Consider the following 18464-nt stretch of genomic DNA (forward strand, 5'->3'; position numbering starts at 1 on the left):
AGAGACATTAAAGAAAGAAAAATTAATTCTTTCTCCCACAACTTTCAACACTTTCGGCTGACACAATTTCTGGCAGCAACTATGAAGACACATGTGGGGTGCAATTTAAGCCAGCAAAGTCAACAATAGTTGCTAAATCACATGCCATCAAATTTGAGTCAATTCCAACATTTTAGTGAACAAGAACATAACAATTTGGATCCTGTTGTTGAGTTTTGTTTCAGACCAGAGAATTGTTCTTGCCTCTCTCGGCGTCTGGCAGCAGGAACCCAAGTGCTCATGACGTGGGTTTGGCACTGAAACCCTCGGCTCTTGCAGCAAGTTCTGCACCTCATGTGAGAGCAGTCTATCTTGGCTTGGTTCCCGCAGTCTTGGCAATTCATGCCGAGGCAGTGATTATGGTGTGGATGAGAGGTATGTCATGATGATTCTGCAAGCTTGTCTGTGAAGATATCCACCATATTTCTTTGAGAGCTCGAAGAGAGCGATGTGGGGTTCCCAATCCAAGGCAGCCTTGGTGGGGATGGTGGCAGTTTGAGTTTCTGGTTTTTCCCACTTGACGAGGATGATCTTGTAAGTGCAAACAAAATGAATATTGAAAGGAAGAGAAGAGGAAGCAGGAAAAGATTGCTATGTAGGTGCTGCCATATTTGATTGAAAAATGAAAATACAGCCATTGCTTTAATTTTGGGTTATGGAAACAGAGGATTGGGATTTTGAAGAAGGATCGAGTGTGGACGAGGCAAGTGGGAATATTTATTTATCTTGTTGTCTGTTTGTTTGTCTGTGAAGAAATCCAGTGTTTTGGATACCTCGTCTGCGTGGGCGACAAATACTGCCAGAGAAGATGCTGCATCTGCCTGGGGGAAAATCCAGCAAGCCTCTACTTGAGTTTTGCGGAGAGAAAGATGGAGAGCGTTGAGGCTCTGAATTTAGAGATAGAGAAATCGTGCTGATAACGTGTTGTGAATTAAAGAGAATTGGTGAGGGAATTGAGACAGAGAAAAATGTAGAAACTGATTTCTTCATTCTAGATGTTTTGATCTCTCACTATTACAAGAGGGATGTGTTCTATTTGTAGGCAAAGCCTTCCAACATGTGGGCTCCACCTTATAATTTACAACACCAATTGGTTTTTAGTTTGTATTTATGTATCATTCCTAAGACAATTTACAGTACTGTCAAAGAGATTCTGCAGTACATCTCTTGAGCTAGATAAGAAGACATTGCATACAAGAACCACACAAATAGCAACTTCTTTATTGAGAAGGAAAATAGAAAACCGAGAGAAAGAAAAGGAAAAAAACAACAAAAAGGAAGAAATAAAACAAGATGTACTAACTTGAAGAGCCAGCAAACTTTCTGTACAATTGGCTTAACATATACATTAACTGCACGACTCGCTTTATAACTCTAGAACTAGTTTTTGTTTAGTGAGCACCAACGATATTATAAATTAGACTACATATCCTGCTGCTTAGGCTTTCGACTCAATTCAGAATACTGGCCACCCATTAGCTGCAAAATTTCTTCCCACAAACTTTCTGACGAAGACTCTGATGAAGCCCCGTAAATCAAATTTGAGCTGCAAGCAGCCACGTACCAATAATCCGATTCAATCTCCTCTGTCAACTGATCCAGCTGCCACCCAGCATATCCAACAAAGAATCTGAAATCCTGGGGCTTAACAAGACCCTTCTTTACTAGCCCAGCAGCTTCATCCAGGCTGTTACGAGCACCAAAACAAAGGCCAGGGATCACTTCTTCAAACCCAGGAAGCTTTGTCTTGCCCGCTGTTTTTAACAAAAACATGCTTGCCTCGAGAGGCCCACCAAAATGCAAAGAACAATCAGAAAATGTGGTTGCAAGATCAAGATTTGTGGGCTTCATGTGTTTGATCCTTTTGTGGAGTGGCCTGTTGATAACAACTCCAAATGGCCCCTCTTCTGGGTGTCTGGTTCCTGATCTGAGGAGAAGAACAACAGTTCTTTCAAAGGTGCGCACTCCATCAAGCTTTTCTGTGGCAACCAGGACACAGCCTGTCTCAGGTACGGAAATAGGATGAGCCCACTTCAGGCCAAGAGGTTTTGATTGGTAGGGAGTCCCACCTTGGTTCTGAGCATCAGATTCCGCTTGTTCTCCCTGTTGAAAGTTTCCAGTGTAAACTTGACAATTTATGGAGGATCATCAGAGATTTTATTTGGTAACGATGCTAGAATTACTAACATCCTGTGAGGACCAACATAACTTACAAGCACATTATTTGGATCTGGCCATTAGACTTAATAAATGCTAGACTTCAGATAAATATGATCCTAAGAAAGTGCAAGAAAATTTTACACAGGCAACGTAATGCTAGATCAGGGGGTATTCCAGGAATATCACTTGTTTCTTTCCCGGAAGGAAACTCCCTAAATGTATATGGAATGATGCACTAAAAACCAACAGGCCACAAACCAATACCAGTTGTGAAATAAAGAAGGAAAAAAAAAAGAAAAAGAAATCTATGCTAGGGTATTTACACTTCTACAAGGCTCTGCATCATCATCAACTTAGAACAGTAAAGACAATGAAATACATAAGGGGGGAGCAACGCAAGACCGAAAAAAGTTTATCAAAGGAAAACACAGGAAACACGGAAAAGCAGTCCATCAGGTGAATGGTCCATGTTAATGAAAAGTGGACAGGTTGGGTCAAATGTTGATTTCTCATTTTGGAAACCCGGAAAAACCAACTGATCTACATAGATTTTCTATCTGTGTATTTGTAAAAACTCAAATCAGAAGGTCAACTCAAGCCCATCCATGTTACCTTTGCATACCCTCTTCTGCCCTTCAGCCTCCTCCCACATATCTCCTCTATTTCTCTATCTCTCTCTCCTGATTTTTCAATCAGATTTCTTTTACTTAGATTTTCAAATAAGTTGGAGATTTTCTTTGTGTATTTGTGTAGTAAGATATTTGTGATATGGTAGGTCTGTGTCAGTGAGTTTTGCTTTATCTAAAAAAACAGGAGTATCGGTATGGGTCATGTGGCTGAGAAACCAAATTTAACTGAGAGAGCAAATAACACATGTAAACTAATCAATAACAAGATGTTTGGAAATTCTATAAGGCTCATTATCACCTTGAAATAAAAAAAGATTAACTAAAAGGGGAGAGGAGTGAAACTTCCTATATCTGATGAGTATCCTATAGGACACAATGATTACACATTTTAGTTTAAGAGGACATTAGCCCTTCAGGAAAGTAAAACATCACCTGCCACCCAGTATATAGCTTTGCTCTGAACTCTCTCCAATCCAAGTTTATACGATAATTTTTCTGGGAAGAAGTGTCTCTGAAGTTTTCTGAAGAATCGTTTTCTTTTTCACCATCACCTTCTGGAATAGAACGGTCACCATTTCCTGTATGAAATATCACCACCATACATGACGTCATACATTAAGTTGTAACAGAAAAACAGTAGTTAGTTTTGCAATAGGTACAAAGTTGGTCAGGACCCTAGACCATGCTCAATGAAAGTAATACGTGAAAGCTAAGACCTGCCTTCAGGTATACATACATACATACATACGGAGGATATGTATTTTGGATTGATTTAGGATTTTATGAAGTAAAAACAACACAAGAAAGAAAGAACCATGTAGATAATCACTTAGAAAAAAGGTAGAACCCGTAGAGCTGTAAGTGTAAGGGAAAGTAATATTATTTAAAATCCCAGCCACAAGCCGAGGATATTCTCTCAATAGAATAAACGGAAATAGAATAGATCATTAAGCACTTGGGGTTAGCCCAAGTGATGAAGGAGGGTGGGTGATGAATTAGGATTAGGATAGCTCAAGGGTTCAACTCCCTCCACAACCAATAAAAAAACAGAAAAGATCATTAGCTTCCTGAAAGCAGTGAAGATATATATTAAACTGGACAGAAAATTTCAAATTAAAGACACTTTACCCTTCTGGCCATTCTACACCTGACTATTGGGATCAACAAAATCTAGTAAACTACCACCAAATACATGATCCTTTAAAGCAGTAACCATATATGCTAAAAATCTACAGCTTGGAAAAGTTTTAAGCTGAGAAGTGATTGGTGAGCTAAACCAATAGAATTGAGTACCCAGGGAAAAAAAAAAAAAAAAAAAAAAAAACACTAACATTCAAGTTGGTGTAGATTACAAAATGGGTTTCTGCAAAGAAATATAAGTTTACAAGGGAACCTTTCTCTATTGTTGGATAGAACATATTCATAGGCTCTTTGAGGTATAGGAAGTGGTGTGTGGAATTGAGAACAAGGATTATATCCTGTAAATTCTAAACAACGAGTTAGTAGTTGTATCCATTGTAAAGAAAATCTAGATATTAACTCTTCTTTGCAGGAACGCAGTATCTACAGATACTCCAGTCCTTGCACGGTTTCCCTTGTTATTTTAAGCAAGCTCTGATAATGATAGGTCTCAATTTCTTGACATTTCAAGATCAAACTAATAGCTCTTTGACCAAGAATTGATTTTAAAACCACAAAATGCACCAAACAATCACTGTCTATCACAAGTGGGGACACTTATGTGCCAGACTCTAATTCGACGAAACAAATGAATCTTTTGTCAATGTTGTCCAAACAGTCAAGTAAATTGTATAATGCTGTAAGAGTAGAAAATATGGACACTGCGCCTAATATAAAGCATTACACATCTCTACCTTGGATGCTAAAATTAAAAATAGAATAGCATCGTAAAAATGACAAATAGATAGGGGACAATGATAAGAAGCTTGGCTTCCTTCTAGGAGTAATCTAGCAATACCACCAACTATCACTGTCTTGAAAACAAGAAATGAGGTTGGCAGTTTAGCTAGTCTTAACATACTTAACTCCTTCAAACATCCAACACAGCTTGATACTGTCTTGAAAATGCTGAGAACTTGAGCAGAAATACAATAAGGCTTTACATAAATTTACCTCGAATATGAGTTTCCTTCCTTCCTTCCACCTTTTCCCTTCTTCCAAAGGGAAAAAAGGAAAAAAGAAAAAGAAAAATAGGGTGTTGCGCAGACCAAATTATGCCACCGTACCCGCATCGTGTCAACTAACCCCATGACCCAGCCCAGCTCAATATGCACAACATAGATTTTGGATCTACTATGTCTACTAACAATGAAACTTTAACGGGTTGAGAAATAAGAAAGCATCTGTAAGCTATATAGTTACTCCAAGAGGCAAACAATTGTGATGAGAGATATGATTGATGCTGGATGAGTTGCATTATCTAATGCCGCAAAGTATAGTTATTAGCATATTGCAAAAGGCACTCCCTTAAGACATAATTTATACAGATCATCTTTACAATGTTAACTACTTTGAAATAATATTAAAAAATATTTCATATGAGTAAACAGTGGCAGTTTGCATCCCTTTTTGCCAATCTAATTTGGCACCCAGTATACTAGTTATGTACATCGTATATTCCAAACCCCAAAGGCTTTATTCAGTTGCTATGAACAACTAAATAAAAATAAAAAAGCAACAGTTTAAGAAGTTTTCCTCTTTGCTTTTTGGCTTTTGAAACCATAAAACCCAAGTTGCATATAAACATTTTATATTTTTCAAAAACTAGTTTTTAGTTTTAATCAATGATCACATTTTTCTCCGTGTTATATCTTTCCAAAGCTAGTTTACTGTTCTCACACTTGTCATAGAGAACCGTGGCCAAGCATAGCTACTTGGTCCATGTTAAACTCAAGATCCCCTATCCAGTTCTTAGCCTCCACAACTGACAACATTCCTGCTCGGACATACCTGGGTGGCATGCAACACTCTACCCAGGAGCTGAGACTTCTTCTCAGGCATACAAGAGACAGCACAAGCGGACAACTGTAGCATAAGCACACTTTTGGATAAACTGAGCCAGCTAAGACAGGGAAACTTCTAAACTTTTCTGTCCCATACAGCACTAGGAACAAGTATTCATTCTGATGCATGGTAGCTGGCGGCACAGATGACCATCCTAGTTCCACCAATTTAACGGCTCGGACTAGAACATCTCCCAAAGTTGTTCCTTAAGAAACAGGTAAAAGCTTTCAAACCATAAATTTATCTTGTCCCACCAAGCTAGAAACAAGTTTGCAAGGAGATTGCCTAGTATGATAAATGCGGATCTCCAAGGACCTGTTCCACCCATCCAGGTAAAAACTACCAAAATGTTCTACAAAGGAAGCTTCGCTTTTTACGAAAGCAGTAGTGATAGAGGCCTAATCCCATGCGCACCAAGGGTATCTGATGATTATAAGCAGATAGCTGAAGCAGACCCTTTACCAGCAGCCCCATGATGGGCCAGCCCCTCAGGCCTATAAATGCACTCCCCAACTAATATTTGGGCATTCTGTTTTCTTAGGTTCCAAGCCTAAAACTTAGTGTTTAGCTTAAACATCAGAGAATCCAAGTTCAGTTGACGGTAGATTTCGACATCTACATGCTCCAGCTCCCCGGAACCCAAACAGAGCAGAAAGTCAAACTTCACAATTATAAACGTTGAAATTTCCCACTATGCTCATCTATCACCACGATCACAAACCCATAAACACAAATCGAAGCAAGATAAACCAAACGCACCAGCAATCAAAATCTAAGAAAACAAAATTCATAGCGACCAATCACATGCAATTCAATTCCACTTCAGAAAGCATACCTGAAGAAGAGGAAGAGTTAGATGAATTTCCATTATTGTTCTTCTTCCCCATGGCTCTCACAACCAAAGAACGAAACCCATTAGAGGAAACCCTGCGCTTCGAATTCAAGACCCCACTCTCAAAGTCCCTCCCATCTTCAACACCAGCCCAAGAAGGCCTCACATTTCCGAAGTTCCAACAAATGGGTTTCTCAGTAAACGAGTTCCTATGCATAAAAGGGCTTCTGTTGATGTTCTTGACGTGCAGGGAGCACAGATCCATGGCGGCCTCACCAGCAGAACAGTTTTCCGGGAAAAAGAAAATATGGGTCTGCAGAGTCTACTGTTATTCTCAACGTTGGGAACGATGAGAAAGAGAGTGAGAGAGTGGAGGGCGAGAAAATCGGTAATGGATATATAAAATGGAAAACCAACAAAACAAAGACACCAATCAGAAACCAGAGGAGAGCTGAAAACGACGGTATGCAGCAGAGAGAATATGCTTTATTTTAATCGAATTGTGTGTTTGTGAGGCAGTGAGAGATTGCAGTTTCACAGCCTGGTGATTTTAGTGTGGTTACATCTAGGGGAGTTGCGTGTGCGCTGGCGGGTAAAGTTGTAAACTAACGCGCATTTGCAACTGCTTCTTCACCATGTCTCCGCAATGAGCATACTTTCCTCGAGCATGTTTTCTAAAAGGGTGGTGATTTTCCCACTCTTATTTTATTCACTTATAAAGTTTGTGTTATTCATGTAACACCTTTGTTGAGGCCCAAAACATCTTAAGAGGGGCCCAAGCCAAATGTGTAAAAAAGAGGATTGGGCCAATTCGCATAACAGAAAATCAGGCACCATTCAATCAAGATGAAGCCCATTATTCAGAAGCAGAATTCTACACCGAGTGCACAAATGCCAGAAGCAATCCATCCAAAGCCTTTGGAACATACCTACACTCTTAGACTGAGCAACACAAAACTCATGAAAATTGTCAAACGAGAGAGGAAAAGGCATGCTGAACTTAATAGTCCTGTTATACTCAGCCATAATGCTTGAAGATTACACTGTCAGATGCAGGCATAATATACCACTTATGACGGGTTTGAGGGCCTGACCACGATTTGTGTGTCACACTTTGAATGTTGAACTTGTTACTAAACATATGGTGCAACCAAAAAGAAATTTTCACCCGGAGATTAAGATGAAATCATGGCAATTCATCAAGCCAAATCAAACATCCTACTTCATTAACAAATATGGTTCATATAAAAAAGAAGCCTGGCTTGATAAGGATATGTGTTGATTTTCGAGACCACAAAAAGGCATGTTTGAAAGATGAATTTCAACTTCCCAACATGGATATTTTGATCGATTCAACTTATAGGCAAGGTCTATTGTCCTTCATGAATTTAATGGGTGCAATAAAATTAAGATGTCTCCTAGGGATGCTGAAAAGACAGCTTCACCATGTTTGAATTTCTACTATATCATAGCTATTTACCAACGAGCTATGACGATTGTGTTCCATGATATGATGGGCAAGGAAGCAGAAGAGTACTAAGCTTGGGCACAGTTCGATAATCGTGCATTAGAAAAGATGTCGACCACTACATCGGATGTCGTCGTCGCGGCGAGGAGATGCAAGACCGACTATAATTGGCATGCCGATAAATCGGTGCAGTGTGACAAGCATCAATGACAAAGGACTGAGAGAGAGAAGTTGAGGGCACTAAGACCACTTCGTGGGTAGGGGTATGTAGAGGAAGAAGATGAAGAAGAAAAGAAGAAAAGAAGAAGCCGAGGATGAAGAAAGAAGCAAGAGATGGAGAGAGATAAGAGAGAATAAAACTGCTAGGAGAAAATAAATCTGTGGAAACTAAGGAAGAGATAGAAACCTTTTTAATGTTTTTAATTCTTTAAAAAAGTAATAAATATTATTATTATACCAACTTCACACAACAAAAATGATTAATCTAGCGGTATTTGAGCATTATACTAACAACACGCCTAAGGTTCGAGTCCCCCAGCACGTACCAAATTTTTGCACTTGATAGGCAACTAGGGCTGGGCATTTATACCGAAAACTCGACCAAACTGGCTGAACCATATCGATTCTAGCAGGATGGTCTGATTTTTTTAAAGTAATATTATTGAAATCGATAAGAAAACTGGCCAAACCAATGGTGAACGGGTCTTGAAACGGATAAAATTTTCCCAAATTGGTGACACCTAAACCGGACTACCATTATTACTTGGTTGATCTTGTGATGAAGTCCAAAACTAGTAAAGGCCATTGAGGAGTACTGACGAAAGTGTTGGTGCAGAGGTGTCAACTATACAGCTTGATGATGAACTCCAAAAAATGCGCATTCCGTGTTTCATCCGACAAATTTATGGGGTTCCTAGTACACCAGCGAGGCATTTATGTTGATCTACAAACGACTAGAGTCATAAGTTCCCTCATACCACGAACTAATCCAAAAGAATTGAAGAGCTTCATTGGAAGGTTATCATACATCCAATGTTTCATTTCTGGTCTAATGGTTGTGACAGGTGTTCAAGGATTGAAATATCGGCTGATACACCGATATATTGGTATTTTCAACTGTCGACACCGATATTGGGGGGTAAGGCCATATCTTCCCCTGTATCGACGTTATATCCCCCGATAAGTGCGATATCCCTGATATTTTCTGATACCCATAACAGAACCCAAAAAAAAAATCAGAAGTTTTGAAGGCAATTGAAGCAAATTGAAACCCAAAAATAGCTAATCCTTGCCCAGAACCCTATAATTTATTAATATGAAGAATCTATGCACAGTTCACTGCCCACACACCTCCAATCCATCTAAAGAGGACATGTCGATCAGTTTTGGATCTATGAGCATATGAACTAGACCTAGTACTAACTCAAATGAATCTTATGATGGCTATGGTTATGTCATGTCTTATTATAGTGGAACTAGTTATGGAGCTCAAGATGATAAAAAAGATTATGGACCTACTAGCTAGTTAATCCTAACTATCCCATATATGGGAGGACAATGGGGAGCTCAAGAGAGACCTATGTGCACCATGTTCAAACGTGGCTTACAAACTGCTCGGGTTACATGACTTGGTATGACTATTGTATGAATCTAGATGGTTGTTCTTCATTGTTTGAACCTCATAGGAGCTCTTCACTTATGTAGATGGACATTTATCTAAATTGTAATCCAATGTTTAAACTAACTATGGATTTATGCATGGTTTTTTCATTCTAATTAACATTTTATTTTCGAACTTTTCATTTACGCGCATTACATACAACTTATATTTCATCATATGTATATCTTATTATTAGTAAATTTTGAGTTTTATTTGTTCAATACATTCATCTATGAAAGTTTTACACCAAAATTATGTGTTTCAAGCTGTTTACCATGAGAGCACATATCTCAAGGATTCCACAAAAGCTTTATTTTGCCTCAACAAGCACTAATGTAGGTGCCTTACTTGCCAAGATAACAACGACGGAGAGGAAAATCCTATTTACTATATCAGCATACAGTTAAGAGGATATGATACACAGTATACAAAGGCAAGAAGTACCCAATGATTTCACTACCCTTGGAAGTGAAAGCAAGATTCCGCTTCTCGCTTACTAAAATGGTTTTTTCTTCCGATACCGACCTTGCATGATGATAAATGGAAGGAAGCAATCTTTCACAAGAATTCGAGTGAAACATGCTAAAGAAGGAAAAGTAATGGTTCTAGTAAGTTTGATAGGCTTTAGAAAAGCAGCAAAATTTCTCTATATCGTCAATGGAAGGAAGCACCTCATCTTGACTCCAAAAGATTTTATGTAGTACGAAAGGATCACAATGGTTAGGTGCCAAGCAAGCACCCTAATCAAGCCTAAACTATCGTTTTACCCGATGAGGTGAATAATGAACAGAGACCTCGGAGTGGTCATCATTAAAAGTAGGCAATGGAAGACCTACATTCAAAAGTGTGTTGTTTTTTCAATTAACGGGCATGTGCAGGTACCAAATGAGCCTTAAATCCTCCGTTCATGTCTCCATAAAAACCCTTTCGGCACCTACTGTAATGTCGAAAAACAAAGTTCTGAATGTTATCCATAAACTTGAGGAATTTCAAACAAATTATAAGGGCAACCTACTTTATGGCGAATGAATCATGATCAACATATAAGAACTTTGTTTTATTTTATGGTATTATGAAATTGATGTATGAACATGAATAGTTTGTCTTATTTAATATAGGGCTAAATACTTTTTTGGTCATCACTGGATTTTATACAAAATTTCAATTTGGTCATTGAGTAAAAGATGTAGCCAAATTGATCACTGTATTATCAAAAATTTACAATTGATTTCATTAAGTTCTGTTAAGTGGCCTCAGTTGATGTTTTCATTTTTAGTATTTTTAGGAAGCACATGCAATCTTCTTCCCTCTACTCAATGATTTAGGTATATGTGCTATTAGGGTTTAACAAATTAGGGGAAGTTTGGGTTCAAATCAAAATTGTAAGGTCTAAGATCACAGATTAGATAATATATTGAAGCCTGAATTGATTGATTGCAAGCAATATTGCGAGTTCGGATGTCAAAGAGATGTAATCAAGGTGAGGGCTGATGCACGATGACAATGAAAGTTATTTTGGCGTGTAATTACTTGGGTGAATGGGAAATTGCAGACTCTATGGTTAACTATGTTGAAGAAAATCATGTTGGCATTGATGTTTACTGGGGAAACACTGCGATAGATATGTATGGCAACATGGTTTGGCGAATTTGGCCCTGGAAGTATTTGATCAGATATGCACGAAAGAAACATAGTCTCATGGACTTCCATGACCACTGGTTACTCTCAAACTAACCATCATGCCGAGGCGGTGAGCATTTTTCAAGAAATGACGGGAGCTAATGTGAGACTAGATGGGCAAGTGTGCTTTCTACTTGTCACTTGATGTGGGAGACTCTGTCCACCACTACATAAGGAAGCATGGTATGAAAGCAGATATCTATGTAGGAAACGACTCGGGTGGTTGTCATTTTGACAGAAGATCAACTTTTGGTTTTTGTGTCTTTTTTTAGTGCAAATTTGATTTGTTGGACTTAGATGTAACCAATGGTAGATAGAAGCTGTGCAAAGGCATAACATATAGCCTTAGCACAAGCTTCTACAGAAGTCATTTTGGTATGCAAATTTCCCAAGGATCTTCACTTCTATCTCCATAATAACTCAGTGTCATGGTGTGACAATAAAAATGCCATTAATTTTGGGTTCTAACTCTGTCTTCCATGCTCAAACAAACCATAGAACTGATCACCAGTATAACTATTTTGGTATGGTTTATGCCTTCTACTTCTTAGATAACCAACGGTTTCTTTTGCTTAGTTGTGTACACCGTGATCAGCTTGAGGGGGTATTGAGACAAATCGTGGTTCCTAGTCACATAAGATTACTTTGTTATTCAGTTGTTTATCGAGTGCAAGGGGCGGGCACACTTCCTTGACCAATTGTCTAACCTACAGTTGCTATTTGTTTGGTAGATTATTCTTTGTACACCTCTCATAGTTACAACATTATTATGTTACGAGGGAATCTAAGAAATACCTTGTGTTGTATTTGTCATATTAGTTAGAATCATGTATAACACCACTTGATTATGTCTTTATATGTTTATTGTGTAAATAATAAATATAATTATTTGCTAGGTCAAATTATCTACGTCTTTTATTACGTGCAGCTGGTGCATGGCTGAGAGATTTCATGACTGGTTCAAGTCCCATAACGTCAGAATCGCCTGGATATTCCAACATCTAAGCCATAAGTCTAAACACGTGGTTAAAACATTATCCTCTTGTTATCTCTAAACACGTGGCTAAAACATTGGAAGCTCCTGAACTCCTAGTACAAAGAAAATCCACAAATTTTTTTTTTTTTCTAGGGTTTTCTTTTTCAATGTTGAAGACCATTAGCTTTGTCTTTTTCTTATTAAAAAAGAAAAATTAGCTTTGTCTTAGTTGAATTTTGGAAATTAAACAAATCTTAAAATATGATCATATTCAAAGGCAAAAATCATGGACAAATTGGTACCAAATAGGAAAGACGTTAGTTTCTTTGTAGATTAATTAATTATAGTTGTTTTACATTACAGAATTACAGATAAGGCTTATCTGGTTTTTCCTTTATTTTCTCGAATACACTGCTGAGCTCCAACTACCTCACTCTGGTTCCAGGACTAATTCAAGACCCGCCAGCTTAGGATCTCTAGATACAGAAGACTCCATTTTATCCATACATTTTTATATTTAAACCCAACAGAGTTTAGTTCTGAGAAAAACTGTGTTTGGTAACAAATCAAAGGGACAATGACCAACCCAGATCAGTCAAGTAGTGCTGTTCAAGCAGTAAGTGCAGATGTCTTTGATATTATATTCAAACATGTCCATTTTTGTTTCTTACACTGTTTTGAATTTTTCTAATTACAGTCAAAATCTAATATTGTTATGAAATTGAAATCCAGGTAAGCCAGCCAGGGTATACTAGCCCTCAACTCCCGGCAAACAACCCAGAGCCTACTAACCCTCAGGTTCTGAGAAATACCATTAGACCAAAAGCTAATCGGTTGTTTTCTGACTAATTTTTTGTTTGTGTTTCTTAAAGGAATCTAACATTGCAATGCAATTATAAAATCCAGGGAAATGCTGCAAACGCAAATGAAGAAGTGGCTGCAAGAACTACCCAGCAGGAAGCTGACATAAGTAGCTGGCTGCCCATAACTGCTAATAGGAATGCAAAATGGTGGTACTCAGCTTTTCACAATGTTACAGCTGTTGTTGGGGCAGGAATTCTAGGGTTACCTTTTGCATTATCACAACTTGGCTGGTAAACATATCTTTCTTTCTACGAAGAATAAACTTATAAGAGTAGAGTTGCGGATGAAATAGTCAGAGAGACCATATATAAATAATTGAAATTACACTGTCACATCAGTTGGGATCTAAAGTTTTTGAAATTTAATTAAATCAATACGGCATGGGCCAAATCAATCAAATCCGAAAGAAACTTGATTTCTTTGTATATTTAAACCTTAATTTCCCCATCTAAACTCATTTCTTATTGATATTTACACAGGACCGCTGGAATTCTAGCCATAGTTATTTCATGGGTGATCACTTTCTACTCATTCTGGCAACTGATTATATTGCATGAAATAGTGCCCGGGAAGCGTTTTGATCGATACCCAGAACTAGGGCAGCATTGCTTTGGACCAAAGCTAGGGTATTGGATCATTATGCCACAGCAGTTGATTGTACAAGTGGCTTCATCCATTGTGTATTCAGTGACGGGTGGGAAGTCATTGAAAAAATTCTTCGATCTGGTCATTCCAAGCTGGGGTGATGTTAGACAAACATATTTCATCCTCTTCTTCACTGTGTGCCAATTAGTGATCTCCCAAACTCCAAATTTCAATTCTTTGAAAGGCATTTCTCTCATTGCAGCAGTCATGTCTTGCGGGTACGCTATATTTTTCATATTCTTTCTTTTTTGTTTTCTAGTTCTTACATTTATTTGTATGAAATAGTTTTTATCTGTTCCATATGGATGTTAATTTCTGGAGGGGAAGGCGTTCAAGCCCTCTTAAAACCTCAGTTTTTAGTTCTAATTTGAAACATAAACTAAAGTTTCATATTGGCTTTCTTTTTGTTTTTCCCCGAAGAATGTTATGTGTAACATATTTACAGATCACATTATAGATTATGGAAAAGTTTCATTTATGTGAGAGATGCAGTATTCAATTTCATTTCATATAAATACAAGGATGCAAGATTGTATTCAATTTGTTGAGACTCTAAGCAAATATACAATTTAAAAATATTTTAAAAAAATGGGTATTATATATAATGGTCCGGTATATATTAGTTCTTCTTTGGAATATCTAATTGAGGGTTGTGTAAAATGTGGATTAATTGGATGCAGTTACGCCATGATATCATTTGTGGCATCCACAATCAGGGGTGCCCATCACCATCAACATGTTAATCATGGAGTTCGGTCTAATGCAACCCCTGGAAAAGTTTTTGATATGCTGAATGGATTTGGAACAATAGCATTTGCTTTTGCTGGGCATAGTGTGGCCTTGGAGATTCAAGCCACAATCCCTTCAACTCCAGAGAAGCCATCAAAAGTTGCCATGTGGAGAGGTGTTGTGGTTGCTTACATCATTGTGATATTTTGCTATCTTGCCGTTGCAATCTCTGGCTTCTGGGCTTTCGGCAATACTGTAGAAGATGATGTTCTCATCTCACTAGAGAAACCTAACTGGCTCGTTGCATTGGCCAACATTATGGTGTTCTTTCATGTTATAGGAAGCTATCAGGTGAAGCTAAACCGTTACATTAATTCAAATTAATTAGAAGATGTATTATATAGACTAAAGAAATTGTGAAATATTCAATCAATTGCTAATGGTTTCCTTTTTCTGTTTTGTATTCAGATCTTTTCAATGCCTGTGTTTGACGTTATTGAGTCATATTTAGTAGGAAATTTAGGTTTCAAACCCGGACGACTTTTACGCCTCATTGGTCGTAGTTTGTACGTACGTAAGTACCATTTCAATTTATACAAAACTACTCATATACATATCACGTTCATGGGTAATGCATTGTTAAGTAAGACTAAGTTGCATATGTGAGTCTCTCGTACACCTTATCACTACTGGAAAGATATTAATGTGATCGATCATGTAATCAGTAAATGTGATACATATTAAAGATTATAATTTCTTTATTTGTAACTATATAAGTTTTGGAATTCAACTTCAATTTCCTATTGCAACTTGACCAAAATTGATTGTTTGGAATGTTTATCCAGTCTTAGCAGGATTTATTGCAATGTGCATCCCATTTTTTGGAGGATTGCAAGGACTATTTGGAGGCCTAGTGTTCTCTTCGACATCATATTATGTAAGTCAATAATAAATATACGAGATGATGATTTAGTCTCTCACATCTGCAATACTCTACTACTCACAAATGAGGAGTGCATGAGATATTCGGTGATTTCAAAGTGCCAAAATCATCACCGTGCATATATCATATATACACTTCACAACACAGAGATAATCTACGCTGAAGTTGTTAAGTAATATCACATTAGTTAATGATTGTATTTAGTTATCTTGATCATGATAATTAGTAAATACAATAAAATTTGGTGACTTTGGTGCAGATGCCTTGCGTTATGTGGCTTGTCACCCAAAAACCAAAGAGATTTAGCGTTCACTGGATTGCTTCATGGGTATGTTAAGAAATATTGGTCCATCCTAATTACCAAGATTTTCAGTAATTAATCTGTTTTAGCTGCAAGTTATCATTTTCTTTATCATTATTAGCAAATTTTCAAACTAACTAAGCATTATACTTATATATTATATATGTGCTTGATTTCAGATATCGATCATTATAGGAGTGCTGCTGGCAGTTTTTTCACCCATAGGAGGAGCACGTCAAATTATTGTATCAGCCAAAACTTACAAAATCTTTTCTTAGGGCTCAAATATTTGTTTCTTTAGATAGATTGAATAGATAGTCTGTAAGATGTGGTTTGCCGATGCAAAACTCCACAACATGTAATTCTTTTTCTTTTATGTTCTGTATTCTTGTTTTTGGAGTTTTGGAAGACAAAAACAAGAATGCAATGTTGGATTGGAACTCAGTCTTATTTTCAATTAGAATTCATTATTTTATTTCAGCAAAATTTTAAATTGTGAGAACTACCCGTTATTTTTTTGGCTTTTGAAGGGTTTGAAGTTTATTCAAGTATTCACGAGTGTATATTTTAGAGTTTGAAGTTTATTTTTGTTACTCTTTTATGTTTTCGAATGGTAACTTTAAAGTTCGGACTTTTGGCATGAGAATTTCTTTGGCCTTACATGGGAGTTGAGGTATAGTGTATGAGCTTGATGTTAGTTGAACCTCTCCGTAATTTTATGAAGAATTTATAGTTAGTATATTTGTATTGTATTGTATTGGCCCCTGAGAATATTGTATTTGTAGCATTTGTGGTTGACAGCCCTTATACCTAAATTATGAATGCAATATTTCGACATTGGCAAAAAACAAAATGATTACTTTAAAGTTTAAGGTACTAAATAACTTCTTCTTCTTTTTTTAATTTGACTCGAATCACAAACTTTAGACTTGCGACTCGGAACTATGTAGCGTAGATGTTTTAATTTATATAATAAAAAATTAGTTGTATTTCGAAATAAATAAATAAGTAAAGTGTCAACTCAAAAGTTCAAGCATTCATGGAAAAAGCCATGGGTTTTTTTAAGATCAATTAGGCTCATTTTTTTGGGGTTATATCAAAATTCGAATGAATGGCCGTAATATCTCTTTGTTATTCTTTTTTACCAAGAAAATTAATTGGACAATTACCATTTATAATACAAACCGACCATTTCCTTCCCCAAAATCTCTTACACCCTTCCACCAAAAGATAAAATACTCTACACACCACCTAAATTTAAATTTCTTCTCCTTCAACGTTGGTGGTTCTCCTTCTTCTTTTTGCCCCATTTGTGTACCTAGGTAGCAGGGGTTTATGTAACTACGTACCTACCAATTAGGTTTAAGTGTTGAGTTAGTCTACCTATTAGAGCATTTTCACCCATGATGCCACGGTAAAGGGCAAGTAAGGGCAGACACTATTCATGTGAATAGTGGCAGCCCTTGCAAAAGGTAAGTTGTGTTTCCACCTATTGCCATGACAACCAAAAGGCAACCATATTCACATGGGATTAAATTTATTTATATGTATGAGATTAATAATAATAAAATTGCTAGGTATGTATAAAATAAAAAATAAAAAAGTTTCAGAATTTTTTTCGATTTTAATTTTTTTTTTTTACATTGATGACGTCATCACTAACGTCATCACCCTTAGGCAACAACTCAGGCTGTTTTTGCCTTTGCGCCTGCCCAGACTTGTGGAGCCCACATCTGCCCGGGTTGCTTGCTGCGCGCTAGAAGTTGCTTCGTAGGCCTAGTAGGCCTCATGCTCGAGCTGGGGTGTAGCCCTGGAAGTGCTCTCAAAAGGGAATGATTCGTGAGTTTTTTTGCATATATAAGTATGCTGATTATGTCTTCCTATTAATATAAGGTAACATAATATTTTTTGCATATATAAGTATACTGATTATGTCTTTCTCTTAATATAAGGTAACACAATATTTTATGTCAATGCATGCATGTTTTAGATAAAGACGATAGATTGCATTTATAATTGAGACACAAAGGCCATTTGCCACAAGAGCTACTACAAATATAGATAACCACTTAAGGTTACTACAAATAAGGTTATTACAAATACGAAAGCGCAGTAACCACAAACGGTTAATCCAAATACAAAGGACTCCACTGGCAACATCAGGCGCACAAGTGCACCTCCACAAATAGCCATAGAGGGCTAAAGAAATTATGACATAAAAGTCCCAAGCCTGCAAAAAGTCAAGCATAGACCACAACACATATAACTACAACTACACACTACAATCATTAAACTGTCACAAGTAAAAAATTACAAATAGAGACTACGTGTAATAACTCAAACCTAAATTAATATTTAATTAATAATTTATTAAAAGGAAAAGACAAGTTTGCCATTGGACTAATTTATTAAAGAAAAGTTGACTTTTTGACCGAGAAGGAATTTGACAATTCCACACACACCGTTGCGTAGAGCACGACGAAACGAGTCCGTAGACATGAAGTGGACTTGACT

The 18464-nt window shown here is 37.1% G+C and overlaps 2 protein-coding genes across 2 annotated transcripts; one reads left to right on the top strand and one right to left on the bottom strand.

Moving 5' to 3' along the window:
- Positions 1-1231: 1231 nt before the first annotated feature.
- Positions 1232-7190, bottom strand: LOC117628276 (UPF0301 protein MAB_4928c). Its single transcript, XM_034360697.1, has 3 exons — positions 6688-7190; positions 3261-3406; positions 1232-2142 (listed from the first exon to the last, which is right to left on the bottom strand). Exons 1-3 carry the CDS (start codon positions 6947-6949, stop codon positions 1462-1464), a joined length of 1089 nt encoding a protein of 362 aa, XP_034216588.1. The 5' UTR covers positions 6950-7190; the 3' UTR covers positions 1232-1461.
- Positions 7191-13045: 5855 nt separating this feature from the next.
- On the top strand, positions 13046-16228 carry LOC117620072 (lysine histidine transporter-like 5). Its single transcript, XM_034350168.1, has 9 exons — positions 13046-13084; positions 13201-13266; positions 13375-13562; positions 13812-14195; positions 14658-15057; positions 15175-15280; positions 15552-15643; positions 15909-15977; positions 16130-16228. The coding sequence occupies exons 1-9, from the start codon at positions 13046-13048 to the stop codon at positions 16226-16228; spliced, it is 1443 nt and encodes a 480-aa protein (XP_034206059.1).
- The last annotated feature ends 2236 nt before the right edge of the window (positions 16229-18464 follow it).

The sequence above is a fragment of the Prunus dulcis genome, chromosome 1 (genome assembly GCF_902201215.1).
Source record: "Prunus dulcis chromosome 1, ALMONDv2, whole genome shotgun sequence".
NCBI classification, from domain to species: domain Eukaryota; kingdom Viridiplantae; phylum Streptophyta; class Magnoliopsida; order Rosales; family Rosaceae; genus Prunus; species Prunus dulcis.

Coding starts and splice junctions, on each gene's coding strand:
- LOC117628276 (XM_034360697.1), bottom strand. CDS start 6,949: ATGGATCTGTGCTCCCTGCACGTCAAGAACATCAACAGAAGCCCTTTT. Junction 3,407..6,687: donor TAACTCTTCCTCTTCTTCAG/GTATGCTTTCTG, acceptor TATTTCATACAG/GAAATGGTGACCGTTCTATT. Junction 2,143..3,260: donor AGCTATATACTGGGTGGCAG/GTGATGTTTTAC, acceptor AACTTTCAACAG/GGAGAACAAGCGGAATCTGA.
- LOC117620072 (XM_034350168.1), top strand. CDS start 13,046: ATGACCAACCCAGATCAGTCAAGTAGTGCTGTTCAAGCA. Junction 14,196..14,657: donor GCAGCAGTCATGTCTTGCGG/GTACGCTATATT, acceptor AATTGGATGCAG/TTACGCCATGATATCATTTG. Junction 15,978..16,129: donor TTCACTGGATTGCTTCATGG/GTATGTTAAGAA, acceptor GCTTGATTTCAG/ATATCGATCATTATAGGAGT.